Source organism: Vombatus ursinus, unplaced genomic scaffold, assembly GCF_900497805.2.
Source record: "Vombatus ursinus unplaced genomic scaffold, bare-nosed wombat genome assembly UNPS02014798.1, whole genome shotgun sequence".
In the NCBI taxonomy this organism is placed as follows: domain Eukaryota; kingdom Metazoa; phylum Chordata; class Mammalia; order Diprotodontia; family Vombatidae; genus Vombatus; species Vombatus ursinus.
In genome coordinates, this window is record NW_020954576.1 from 236,346 (window position 1) to 249,867 (window position 13,522).

Here is a 13,522-nt window from a genome sequence, read left to right on the forward strand (position 1 = left end):
AGTGTGACAGTGACGCTTGTACGTGTGTCTGGGGGTAGCACCCCCGGGAGGGGTGGGTGGATGTGAGTGTGACGCCTGTACTCATCTCTGGGGGTAGCATCACTAGGAGGGGTGGATGGGTGGCTTTCCGCGCTCGCAGGCCCTGGACACCAAGTCGGCCGGGTCTGACTCCTCCAGGATGATAGTCTGCTAGAGAATGCGAGCGCTGTGGTACGCTCAGGCCTGGCTGGACCTTCCCATCTCCCGGGGCTCTGTGCTGATGGTAGAGTCCTGGTTTCCGCCTGCTTGTCTATTTCTCCCCTCTACACGGAGTTGGAGTGGTGGAGCCCGGGCCAAGTTCCGGTTCCGGTCCTAGCGGCGGGGGAGCGGGCGTTGAGTCGGGAGAGAGCTTCCTATCCACTTTGGGGCCCGCTCCCTCCTTCGTGCTGCCCAGGATGGTACCGCCCAGGGGCCTGCGCTGGCCCTGATCCCCCCCTTTGGGAGATGGTGCAGGCCGGGGGCTCCTTGCCCCCCCGCCGCCGTCCCGGCGGCCGCCGCCGCCGCTGCCGCTGCTGACCCGCGCCCCCGCCCCATGGCCGCCGCGGCGCCGCCCCCCCCTGACAAGCTGGAGGGAGGAGGCGGCCCCGCCGCGCCACCAGCGCCGCCCAGCACCGGGAGAAAGCAGGGCAAAGCCGGTGAGAGCGGGGGGGCAGGGGGCTAGGGATGAGGAGGGGGTCCAGGAAGAGGAGCCCGGGGTGGGGGGCCTTACGCGGAGGCTTAAAGGCATAGGAAGGATCCCAGGTAGAGTAACCTGAGATGGGAGGGTGGTTGGGGGGGGTCTTAGGCTAAGGGGTTTAATGTTAGGTGGGTATTGCAGCCTGAGTTTCGGGGTCTAGTGCTGAGGGATCTGAGGCTCCAGGTGGAAGCGTGTATGATAGCAGACTCAGAGATCGGAGGTTTGGAAGAGTCTTCCAGGGCAGCGGCATGAGAGTTGTGATGTGGATCTAGGGATTAGGGTGGGTGTAGGTGGCTCCTGGGCTTGGGGGACTCACGGTTTGAGGAGTCCAGAAGGCATTATAAATTGAGGTATATGAAGGATTAGGGGATTCGTAGACTGAGAAGGGGTTGTTTTTACAGTTTTGTAATGACTGATCCTTTGGAATTCTCATTCTTTGCTCCTGTGAAGTTTGGGGGTGGGGGGTAGAAGTCACAGGAAAGGATTTGTAGGGTTTGAGGTGTGGCCATCGAGGAGCATTTATTAAAGGTTTGCTATATATATGCTAGGCACTCTGCTAACCACTGGCGATACAAAAAAGGGCAAAAAACAATACTTTGCTTCAAGAAGTAAATATTCTAATGGAGGAGACAGTATATAAACAACCAGGCATATACAAAGAAGATGGGAGGTGATCTGAAAGGTAGTATTAGCAGCTGAGGGACCCAGGAAAGGTCTCCCAAAGATGGTGGGTGAGCTGAGTCTTTTTTGTTTTTTTAATTTTCAGTTTCAGTCTTCCTTGCCTTTGAGAAGGCAAGAAATATGATACCCATATGAAGTCATGCAAAACATATTTCCACATTAGTCATGGCGGGAGGAGGGGAACCCCCAGAAGAAAAATAAAGTGAAAAAAAGATATTTCAATCTGCACTCAGAGTTCATAAGTTCTCTCTCTGGAGGTGGATAGCATTTTTCAAAATGGGTCCTTTGGAATTGTTGTGGATCATTGTCTTGATACAAGTAGCTAAGTTTTTCACAGTTGATCATCCTTACAATATTCTTGTTATTGTTTCCAATGTTCTCCTGGTTCTGCTCTCTTCTCTTTGTGTCAGTTCATATAAGTCTTCCCAGGATTTTCTGAAACCATTCCTTTCATTTCTTACAGCAAAATAGCATACCATCATAATAGCATACCACAACTTGTTTAGCCATTCAGCAGTTGATGGGTATCCCCCTCGATTTCCAATACATTGCCACCACAAAAAGAACTGCTATAAATATTTTTGTACAAATAGGTCCTTTTTATTTTTCTTTGATTTCTTTGGGGTATAGACCTAGTAGTGGTATTGCCAAGTCAAAAGGTATGCATAGTTTTATAGACTTTTGGGCATAGGTCCAAATTGTCCTCCAGAATGGTTGGACCATTTCTCAAGTCCACCCGCAGTGCATCAGTGTCCCTGTTTTTCCCTGTCCCCTCCAGCATTTGTCATTTTCCTTTTCCATCATGTTAATCAATATAATAGGTGTGAAGTGGTGCCTCCAGGTTCTTCAAATTTGCATTTCTCTGATCAGTAGTGATTTAGAGCATTTTTTCATATGACTATAGATAGCTTTGATTTCTTCTGAGAACTACCTGTTCATATCCTTTGACCATGTATTAATTGGGAATGGTTGAACTGAATCTCAAAGAAAGTCAGGGAAACTAAAAGGAAGAGGTGAAGAGGACAGAACATTGCAGGGGGTCAGGACAGTGGGTACAGAGGCATCTGGATTTATAGGAGATGCTACCCTCTGCATCCAGGTTGCTGAGAGAATGGGCTGGCCATGGATCTAGCAGGGTTCCTAAGGTCGTTGGAGTCGACCTACTTCTAAAATTGAGGGGGGCCCTTGATTGGGACCAATCTGAAATGCATGCCAGCTCCTACAGAACTCTAGCCAGATCCTTAGTCTTAGAGACTTAGGCCTGAACTATTTAGTGAGCATCCGGGGGTCAGGAATCAAGTGAGTCCTAAACTGAAGCTCTGAAACACTCCTTTAAATCCCAGACTAAGCCTGGAATTTTCTTCCTCTTCATCCTTTCCTCTCTTATAGTCTTCAGCCTGGGATCCCAACTCCAATGGGAGTTGGGAGAAGAGCTATGCCTGGATTGGGAGCAATACATAGACCCTACACCATTGAGGGAAGAGGCTTAGTGACAAAGGAGATTTGGTGACTCAGGGCATGGCATTGGGGAAGGGGGTTTAGGAGGCCTAGATTACCAGTGTCTTGGAGACTTGTCCTCCTCAACCATTCTTTCCTTCTCCCAGGTCTGCAAATGAAGAGCCCAGAAAAGAAACGGCGCAAGTCAAATACTCAGGTGAATGTTGTATATTAGATGGGGTGATCGTCTTTTTCCATTAGCCTTAGGGATACCAAGATTTTGGTTTTCATATGACTATTCTACTTTAAAGCTTTAGTGTTCCCATCTGTTCCCTAGACCAGGTATAGGAAGAGAAGAGGTGGAGGAGTTCCTATTGGTACTATTTTATAGATCTCTTCTTGGTCCATTCACTACCCCTTCAATCTTACCCTGAAGTGGGTTGGGTTTAATTATTTAAAAGCCCCTTCCCACTCTAAATCCTATAGTATGAGTGAGCTAAGAGACATGGTTTGACCAAAGGTTCCCCTTTTGGTCAGGCTTTGTCAACACTCAGGATCATTCCCTATCTACCATATTTTCTCTATTGTTCCCATAGTCCCTTGTTCCCTTCTATTGTAAATGAATTGTATTTCTGGATCTCTCTTCCTGTTCTCCAGGCCTTTGGTTTCCTCTATTCTTTCACCTGTAACACCCCCTCCCCTTCTTTGTCCTTCCCCTTCCTAGGGCCCTGCTTACTCGCACCTGACGGAGTTTGCACCACCCCCGACCCCCATGGTGGATCACCTGGTGGCATCCAACCCATTTGAGGATGACTTTGGGGCCCCCAAGGTTGGGGGGGGCAGCTCCTCCATTCCTTGGCAGCCCTGTGCCCTTTGGTGGATTTCGTGTTCAAGGGGGCATGGCAGGCCAGGTGCCCCCAGGCTATGGTGGTGGAGGCGGAGGCGGGCCTCAACCACTTCGACGACAACCACCTCCCTTCCCCCCCAATCCAATGGGTCCTGCCTTCAATATGCCCCCTCAGGGCCCTGGGTACCCACCCCCAGGTAACATGAACTTCCCCAGCCAGCCCTTTAACCAGCCCTTGGGCCAGAACTTTAGCCCTCCCGGGGGACAAATGATGCCAGGCCCTGTGGGAGGGTTCGGACCCATGATTTCACCTACTATGGGGCAGCCACCCAGAGGGGAGCTGGGCCCTCCTTCCCTTCCCCAACGATTTGCCCAGCCAGGTGCTCCTTTTGGGCCCTCACCCCTTCAGCGGCCTGGTCAAGGGCTCCCAAGTCTGCCCCCCAACACGAGCCCCTTCCCTGGTCCTGACCCTGGCTTCCCTGGTCCCGGGGGAGAGGATGGAGGGAAGCCCCTAAACCCTCCTGCAGCAACTGCCTTCCCCCAGGAGCCTCATTCGGGCTCACCTGCTGCTGCTGTCAATGGCAACCAGCCCAGTTTCCCCCAGAACAGTGGTGGTCGGGGTGGGGGCACCCCAGATGCCAATAGCTTGGCACCTCCAAATAAGACTGGTGGGGCATCGGGGCACCAGCCCCCTCCAGGCTTGGTGTACCCATGTGGGGCATGCCGGAGTGAAGTAAATGATGACCAGGACGCCATTTTGTGTGAGGCATCATGTCAGAAGTGGTTCCATCGAGAGTGTACTGGCATGACAGAGAATGCCTATGGGCTGCTGACCACCGAAGCTTCAGCTGTCTGGGCCTGTGATTTCTGCCTCAAGACCAAGGAGATCCAGTCAGTCTACATTCGAGAGGGCATGGGGCAACTAGTGGCTGCCAATGATGGGTGAATTGGGCACATTCGGTGTGGGGCCAGGCAATCTCCTTGAGGACCATGGACCTTTCTCCTCTTGTGGCTCTTGGTCCCAGCTCCCTACTCATGCTGGGAGGAGGCTAGGAGAATGCCAAGACCTCTCTCCTTGGAACTTGCCCATGAAGGGCTAAGAAAGAATCCCCTGGGAGGCCAAAGCCCCAGTGAGCAGTGCCATTCTCTGATTGTCCAGGGTATCTTAAAGAGGAAAGGATAGAGGAGTAGGATATGAGTGGATATTATTGGTTAGGGGCTGCATTTCTTTGCTGGTGCCAGATGCCTTCTAGTATCTGTGCCTAACACTCCTACCCAGCCTCACTCTGAAGGATAAATTCCTGAATGATTTTCCCCCTCTGTCCAGACATAATTGTCAGGGTTTTCCCCCCATTCCTTCAGTGGCCTACCATAGGGTTTTAGCCCAATGCAGAAGACAGTATTAGACAATGAGTGGAACCAGTTGGTCAGGGTCATCCCTTATTTCGAACTATCCCCTTTCCACTGGCCTCTGTCCTTTGGAACCAAAAGGCTTTGAGAAAGCTAGATGAAGGTCTGAACCATAACATTCCTGCAGATTCTGGTGGCAGCAGGATCAGAATGGTTGAGAGATGATATTCTTGAGACAGTCCCCTCCTCATACCAAAGTCATAAGTCCCTCCCTCCCCAGCTTCACTCTATTCATCTCCTGGTCCATGTCATGCTTCCTCACCCCCAAGACTTTGTACATCTCCTATACATTATCCTAAGCCACCTTTTTCAAATCTGCCCTTTTACCTATAGCTCCTGTGTCATCACTGTGCTGAGAGCCCAAGAAAAGAACAGACACCCAAACAATTTTCTCAGTCATTTATTTCAGGTGTTCTTATAGGATAAAAGTGAAGGTTTACCCATTTGAATGGGGCAGGGTTACCCCCAATCTTGGAATCTTTGTGGGGGAGGGGGAAGGGAAACATTGTGTATTTTCATACTTTTTCATTCCCCAGCCCCTCAGCATCTCCCAAGGCTTAATAATGATCCAGCAATTTAAAATCTGATTCTCATCAGCCCTTTACAATGTGTTTTCTCTGTTGATAAAGCCACTTGGCTGATGGAGATAGATGACTGCCTAGCATAAAGCATTTCTGGTTAACCCACACTGGTTCTGAGGTATGTGGGTACCTTGCTTGCCCTCTCCCCACCCAAGTGATACCCTCAGCTTGCATATCAGCTCCCCGTTAGTGACTGGGGATGAGGTTTAGTCATCTTGAAGGAATTAGCAGCCTCCAGCTTTGGGTATTCAGTCCTTTCGTTGAGGAGGGAATAATGTAAAGGGACCAAGATACTTTTTTCCCCTCTGTTCCTTAACCAGATGCCTTGGTCCTTCCTTCAGCAAGGTACCCTAGCAGCTTTCCTCAGTTCCAGAGCACTTGGATAAGATAACTCCAAGGCAAGGGGACTGGGCATCTAAGTTTCTTGTCTGTTCTGCCAATACTCAAAGCTCTTAATTCCTGAAGAGAGTGGACCTGTGTTCCCATTCCTCTTCCCCTGGAAAAAAAGAACAATGAAAACAAAACATGAGAAGTAACTGAGGGCAGATGGATGGACAGCCACACTTAAATTTTGTGTTATGTTTTGGTTTGCCTCTGGTGTCCCTTCCCATTATCTATTGCTATTTTTGTGCATTTCCCTTCCATTTTCTTTCCCCTGTTTTACAAAGTGCCACCCCCTCCATCCACTAAGAGTAGGGTGGAATGGCATTGGTGGAGCCTTTGGTCGTTTTGTATGGTTGGATTTATAAAGTGACTTGAAAAACGACTTTAGATCTCCGACTTGTGTTTGGGAGAATAGTGGGTGAGGTGTCTCTAATTCCACTAACCGCTTGCAAGCCTCAAGTATTGTTGAGACCCCTTTACTGTCTCCTATGTGCATTTACCCACTCCCTCACCTTGCTGGAGAACACGGGGTAATCGACTGATTTTTTTTCACACTGCTTGGGTTTCTGTCCCAGGAGCTGGGAACTGTATCTGTACCAGCCATGGAGAGTAAGAGCCTGGTTGGAGGGCGCATGAACTAGAGGCTGGAATGCGGGGTTGCTGCGCAGCTCCCACGGGGCGGTGGAGCCACAGGAGGCCTGCCCGCTCCCCGTTTGTCCAGGTCGTGAGAAATGGACTGCGAGTTTCCTTTCTGGGTTCATTCCCGGGGCTGGGCCTCGAGCCAAAGTTTTGACGCCGAGGCCCCGGAGGCGAGGGGAGAGGCTCGGTTGCCCTGCGCTGGGAGGAGGAGGGAAGGGGGGGCGGCAGCAGCACACGCTCCCTCTGCCCATCCTACCTCAGCTGCCCCCGTCCATCCCGGGCAGGTCACAGCCTCATGGCCCTGGCTTGGGGCTTGGCCCCGGAAGCGGCCATCTTCTGTGAGCCCCGAGGCCCCTGTTCGGACCTGGGCTGGGGGCCGGGAATGGCGCTCGAGGCCGGCTCTCGGCCTTCCTCCCTGCGCGGATCTGACCGCGGGAGCCAAGGCCTCTCGGCCCCACCGCCTCACCTCCCTCTCCCATTGGTCCAAAGTTTTTTCCCTCGGCCGGAGAGCAGCCTCTCCATTGGTCCTTGGGGTGTCACGTGCCCCTCCCTCCACTGGAGGCCGGAAACCCGGGGATCCGGTAGCAAGAGCAGGTTGATCGAAGACCGAGGTCGTTTTGGAGCTGGGTCAGGTAATGTCCTGTAGCTGGGGAGCGAGGGGCGGGAAGAATGGGGTGCCCGGGGGCATCTGCTGGCTCGCAGGGAGGGGCGGGTTCTACTCGAGGTCCACCCCGCCACCCCCCACTGCCCTCCCCCCAGTCTTCCCCGTGGGCGGAGTGGAGAGAGTGAAGCGGCCCTGGCCAGAGGACGCGGGGATGGAGAGATTGACAGGGACGACAGGTGAAGCCGCCCGACCCCGCCTGTAAAGACGGGTAGCGCCGTCCCTGCCTTCTCATGGAAACGGTCTTTCAGGTGTTTCGACCCAGGAGGTCTCATGGCTTCCACCACCCCTCCCTGAAGAGATGACCACTGGCGGGGTGGCTGGAATGCTGGACGAGCTGCATTCGGGAAGACGTGAGTTAAAGTGTTGCCTCAGACACTTCAGCGATCTCTGCCCCAGTTTCCTCATTTATAAAGTGGGTATAATTCTAGCACCTATCTCCTTGGGGTTGTTAGGAGTCAGAACTAGACAATATTTTGGAAAGCACTTTGCAAACCTTAAAGCAGTGTGTGTGTGAGTGAGTACGCTATTATATGACTCAGAGGGAAGAAAGAAAATGGGGATTTTTGTCAGGTACATGTTGACCTAGATAACATCCAGGTTCTTGGGTTCTTTATAACTAAGAAATCCTGTTCAAAGTTAGAACAAGGGAGAAATGGAGGTTTGATTATACTCATGGTTGACACATAGCTCTTTAAGGTTTGCAGAGCTCTCTACATGCTTTATTTCATTTTCTCCTCACTATAACCCAGTGAGTTAGGTGCAACAAAGTATTTTTATCTCCATTTTACAGATGAAGGAACTGAGGCTCGGATGTGATTTCTTTTCCCCCATAGCTGTTAAGTGTGGCATTTGAATACAGGCCTTTCCAACTTCAAATCCAGGGCTCTTTGTATTTTTATCATGCTGCTTCAAAGGTTAGACAGTAGAAGAAACTTAGATCATAGGATTTGAAGCTCTCAGGGACCTTAGAGATTTTACAGATGAAGAAACATACCCAAAGAGAGAAAGGGACTTTCTTCAGGATGCTGCACAGAAGGGAACCCTAGGGACTCCAGAAGGCTACTCCAAGATATGTCAGGGTACTAGGAACCCAGGATGCTGGGGTATGAGCCCTTTTCTTGTCTCGGTCTCCCCAGGGTGGGAGAGAATGTCTTGATGACCTAAATATTAGTCCTCATCCCCATGGTGACAGTGGGCCTGACATCACCTTGGTTGCCATGGTGTCCAGTGCTGGGGGACTTGAGCATGTTGTGCCAGAATGAGGGGTAAACAGATACTTTACTAGTGGTGACTTCTACTTCCTTCTTGTTACTGCCTGTCAACAATCTTACCTAGTAACTAAGAGGCCTGTAGCAGCTGGCTGGCAGATATAAAAGAGAGAGCCTTGAGGTGGAAGAAAGAGATAGGGATTCGATTCAGAAAATGTTTATGATACACCACTGTATGCAAAACACTGTGTGGTCCTGGAGAGATACAAAGGTCAGATGAAGCCCCTGCCTTTAATCAGTAGGGGGGAGCAGGACATATAACATGTATTATTTTGTAATATGGTACTTGTATAAGTTGCCATGTGAAGTCTAGGGAGGTAGGAGGAAAGAGAGGCATTAGACAGAACTTTTTGGAAGAGCTGGCATTTGAGCTGGACCTAAAGGAATAAGAAGGGTTTCAGTAGGTAGGCAGAAATGGGAAAGGGATGGGGGCAGCTAGGTGGCACAGTGAATAGAGCTCTGGCCTTGGAGTCAAGAGGACCAGAGTTCAAATCTAACCTCAGACACTTAGCACTTAGTAGCTGTGTGACTCTGGGCAAGTCACTTAACCCTGGATCGCCTCACCAAAAAGAAAAAAAAAAAAGAAATGGGAAAGGGTGATGGCACTGGGGGCATGAAGAGCATCACATGAGCATCTTCATGGAGGAAGGAAAAAAAGGATCTGAAGAGTTCCATTTAGAATTTCGAGTATGTGAAGGGGAGGAGGGGCATGAGATACTATATTTTGAAGCCTTCAATTCGGTTTGGCTAACATTTATTAAATACCTCTTGAATACAGTGCACTACAATTTATGGAAAAGACAAAAATTAGATAGCTCCTGCCCTCAAGTAATTGGTATTTTACTAATGAGATACCTTTGAAGACCACATTAAAGAGTTTGAAATTTATTTGGATTTTTAGAAATTTAGAAATTTATAGAGGATTTTGAGCTAGGGAGTGACATAAAATTTTTGCATAAGGGAAATTAATCTGGTAGCTGTGTGAAGAATGGAAGAGAGAGTAGAAGCAGCAAGACCGATTTGGAGGATGTGGTAGCTGATGAGATGGTATTGGGAATGAAAAGGATAGTACAGATTGGACAGACTTTGTGAAGGAAGAGTCAATAGGGTCTATGGGAGGGGAGGTGGTGAGGGCTAGAGAAGCAGAGTTACAACCTGAGTTTTGAACATGGAAGATTGAGATTTGGAAGATGGTCTCCAGTAGAGTGCCCCAGCAATCCATGCTTGGCGGTATGTTGTTTAACATTTTTATCAGTGACTTGGACAATGACATAAATGGCATACTCATCAAGCTTCCAGGTGAATAGCTGGGAAGTGGGAGTAAGCATGCAGATGGCAGAATCAGTATCCAGAAGGTTTGGGACAGACTAGAAGGATAGGCTGAATCTATGATGGTGGAATTTAATGTGGATAAATGTTAATCCACATTAAATGTTAAGTCTTATCTGGTTTAAAAAACATCAACTACACATGTATACCATGGCAGAGTGTTGCCTAACCAACGATTAGTATGAATATGAACTGGGGATTTTAGGGGAAGGGAAAAGAAAAGGAATAATTATATAGCCCCTACCATGTGCCAGGCACTATGCTAAGTGCTTTACAAATATTATTTTAGAGGGCTATTAACTCAATATGAGTCAACAATGTGGTGTGGCAGGCAAAAAAAAAAAAAACTAACCTGAATTTGTTGGTCTTATTCAGTCGTATCTGAATCTTAATGACCCCATTTGGGGTTTTCTTGGTATAGATACTGAAATGGTTTGCCATTTCCTTCTCCAGCTAATTTTATAGATGAGGAAATTGAGGCAAACAGGGTTAAGTGACTTGCCCAGGGTCACGCTACTAGTAAGTGTCTGAGGATGGATTTGAACTCAGGTCTTCCTGACTCTAGGCCCAGTGCTCTATCCATTGTGCTACCTAGCTGCCCAACCTGAATGTAGGCTTAATGGAAACAGTAATGTTCAGATAAGGTAGGTGATAGTTCTGTTGTACTCTGCCTGATTGGGCCATGTTCATTTCTGGTACTGTGTTGAAGAAGGACCATGATACACTAGAGTGTGGACATCCAAGAGAGAGTGACCAGGATGATAGTACTGGACCTGTGCCATAGGAGGATTGTACCTTGAGCAGAGGAACACTTAAGAAATACTTGTGGATTGCTGGGTTAGTTGGTCAGCTAGGTCTTTTAAGCAGTTGGAAATGCAGGTCTGGAGCTCAGAAGAGTGAAGCTCAGGGATAGCAGGGGAGAAACATGGGTTTATACAGAGTGATAGCCAAAGCCATGTTTACTAGTGAGATTGGTGGTCACTATAGAGAAAAAAGAGAAGAGGGCTGGGGATCGAATGTTAGTGATCACCCATCTGGAAGGGTAGGTATGAAAGTGCTGTGGAATTAGAGTAGTTATCAGCTTAGGAAGAGAAACAGAAGTGCGGAATGTCTGAAACAGAGAAGCAGGAGTATTTAATAGCAAGGGAGTGGTCAGTTTCAAAAACTGCCCAGAGGTCAAGAAGGATGTGGACTGAAAACTATTGGATTTAGTGATAAGGAGGTCACTGGTGACCTGAGAAAGGAATTTAAACGAAGTGATGGGAGTGAAGAGAGAGTATGTGGTAAGGCAGTAGAAGCCTCAGCTGTAAATGGCTTTTTCAAGAATTCTGGCAGTGAAAGGGTGGGTCTCTCGAAAAGAAATGACATAGTAGCTAGATGGGTTTGAAAGACTGAACAAAGCCTTTTTTTAGGGTTAGGGAGAATCTAGTTATGTTTGTAGGCATGTGGGAAAGAGCCAATAGAAAGGAAGAGATTGAAAATGCATGAAAAAGGGTATAATTGACTAAGCTAGAGGAGGAGTGGGAAGGGAGGAGAGTGTAGGCACATGTAGCTGAAGGCAGATCTGTAGGTGTTTAGAGAATCTGAACAGAATTCTGAGAAATTCTAGCAACCGTCCATCTGCCTCCCCATGTAAATCCACTGGGGGCAGTGGAGTTGAAAGCATTTATTGCTTTCAGAGGTGAAATTGTTGTTCCTTTGTTCCCTCTAGTCTAAAGTTTCTTTGTAGTGAAGTCATTTGTGGGGTAGGGGGACTCTAGTTTTAATCTCTCCTGTTATAGTTTCTGGAATCCTTAATAGTGCTGACATTTCTCTTCCACTAGATTGCCATAGGACCTAGGGCCTAGGTCATATCATCCATTCCCCAGGCTGTTTACTTGGCTTCATGCCCTGCACTTTGTGATAAGCACTGGATTTGGAGTTAGAAGACCTAGGTCCCAGTCTTATGCTTGCTTCCTCTAAGATGTTAGGCAAATTGCCTGAGGTCCTCAGTTTCCTCTTCTGTAAAAACAAGGGGCATGGCTTAGGTGGTCTCCAAGATATTTTACAATTAAGTGATAAATGACCCTAAGCCACATGTATTACAGTAAAAGTTCAAATCCTCTGGTAGATAGTAGCCTAAAGGGAGTACAATTTTCAAACCTTGCTTAGGGCGGAAAAACTACTTTGTCCAGAATTTGCTGCACCCCCCCCCCCCCCCCCATATTACCTCAATAGGCACCTAGGTGGCTCAGTGTATACAGCACTGGGCCTGGAGTCAGGAAGACCTGAACTCAGATCCGGCCTCAGACGCTTACTAAGCTATATAAACCTGAGCAAGTCACTTAACCCTGTTTGCCTCAGTTCCTCGTCTGGAAAATGAGCTGGAGAAGGACATAGCAAACCACCCCAGTGTCTTTGCCAAGAAAACACCAAATGGGGTCACAAAGAATTGGACATGACTGAACAACAACAACCTTAGCTGCCATTTATATAGCATCTTATGGTTTATAGAACACTTTTCTCATGATTCCCACTTTACCATTAAGGAAACTGAAGTTCATGGAGGTACATTCATTTGCCCCGCGGCCACTCAGATTGTGCAGAGCTAGGATGTGAACTCTTTGGTGTTGGCTCCAAACCCAGCCCTTTTCACACTGCTCTACCTTTGGGGGAGGGGGAGCTTGGTGATAGTAAGGGAATGCATTGTGAAGTTAGAAAGCTGGAGTTAGGAGGAGAGGGAGATAGGAAAGACATTTCCCCTGAGGCTGCAAGATTGAGGATTGAGGAAGTGATTCCTGGCATAGCCAGAGGGAATCAGGTGAAACTTCTGTCTGTGGCAGTGTGGAAGGTGAAAGACAAAATAACTGAGGAAACAGGTTCAGGCTTCCAGGCCTATCAGTTTATTAAGTAGTGCATGGTAACCTCATAACAAATCAGGCCCAGGCCTCCTCAACTTGCCCCCCCCTCAAAGTGAAAGAGATTTTTATGCATTCAAAGATAACAATAAGCAGGATACAAAATAGGATATATAATTAGATAGTCTGATTTCTAACTGGAGGAAAGGTTAGGTTGGGTGGGGATCCTTCTGCCCTGAGGCCACATGTAGCCTTCTAGGTCCTTGAGCCTTTTGACTGAGTCCAAGTTTTACCAAAGAAATCTTTTTATTAAGGGAATTTGTTCAGTGAAGTTTGGATTCAGTCAAAAGGCTGTACTTGAAGATCTAGAGGGCCACTTGTGGCCTCGAGGCTGCAGGTTCCCCAGTCCGGCCTGAGGCCTTGGGTAAGTCTCTTCATCTTTCTGGGACCCAGGTTCCTGATCTGTAAAGTGAGAGGGTTTAGCTCTGTGAACTCTATGGTTCCTTCCTGTTCTAGATCAAGAATCTTGTAATCATGACACATGAACTTTTTCTGAGTTGGGAAGGGGAGAGTGAACAGGTGCGGTTCCCTGAAATCAGAAAAAAGAGGTGTCCCACTCCCCTCCCCTCCCAAGTGTCTGTGTTCAGTCAACAGAACATGGAAACAGTAAGCGATTAACCATGCTCGAGCTGGTTTTAGGCTGAGACATATGAGTTGCTCGAGATGTATG

The 13,522-nt window shown here is 48.3% G+C and overlaps 2 protein-coding genes across 2 annotated transcripts in view; both read left to right on the top strand.

Annotated features, from left to right (window-relative positions):
* The first annotated feature begins 571 nt into the window (after window positions 1–571).
* Window positions 572–6,437, top strand: LOC114050114 (pygopus homolog 2-like). Its single transcript, XM_027871687.1, is given in 4 exon segments — window positions 572–674; window positions 3,001–3,050; window positions 3,558–3,665; window positions 3,667–6,437. Coding segments are annotated over 4 exon segments (1,221 nt in total). The 3' UTR covers window positions 4,627–6,437.
* A 788-nt stretch (window positions 6,438–7,225) lies between these two features.
* LOC114050115 (pre-B-cell leukemia transcription factor-interacting protein 1-like) overlaps window positions 7,226–13,522 on the top strand; it is a 16,254-nt gene continuing 9,957 nt past the window's right edge. Inside the window, 2 exon segments of the mRNA XM_027871688.1 lie at window positions 7,226–7,326; window positions 7,607–7,708. The gene's annotated coding sequence lies outside the window, so the exon portion shown is untranslated.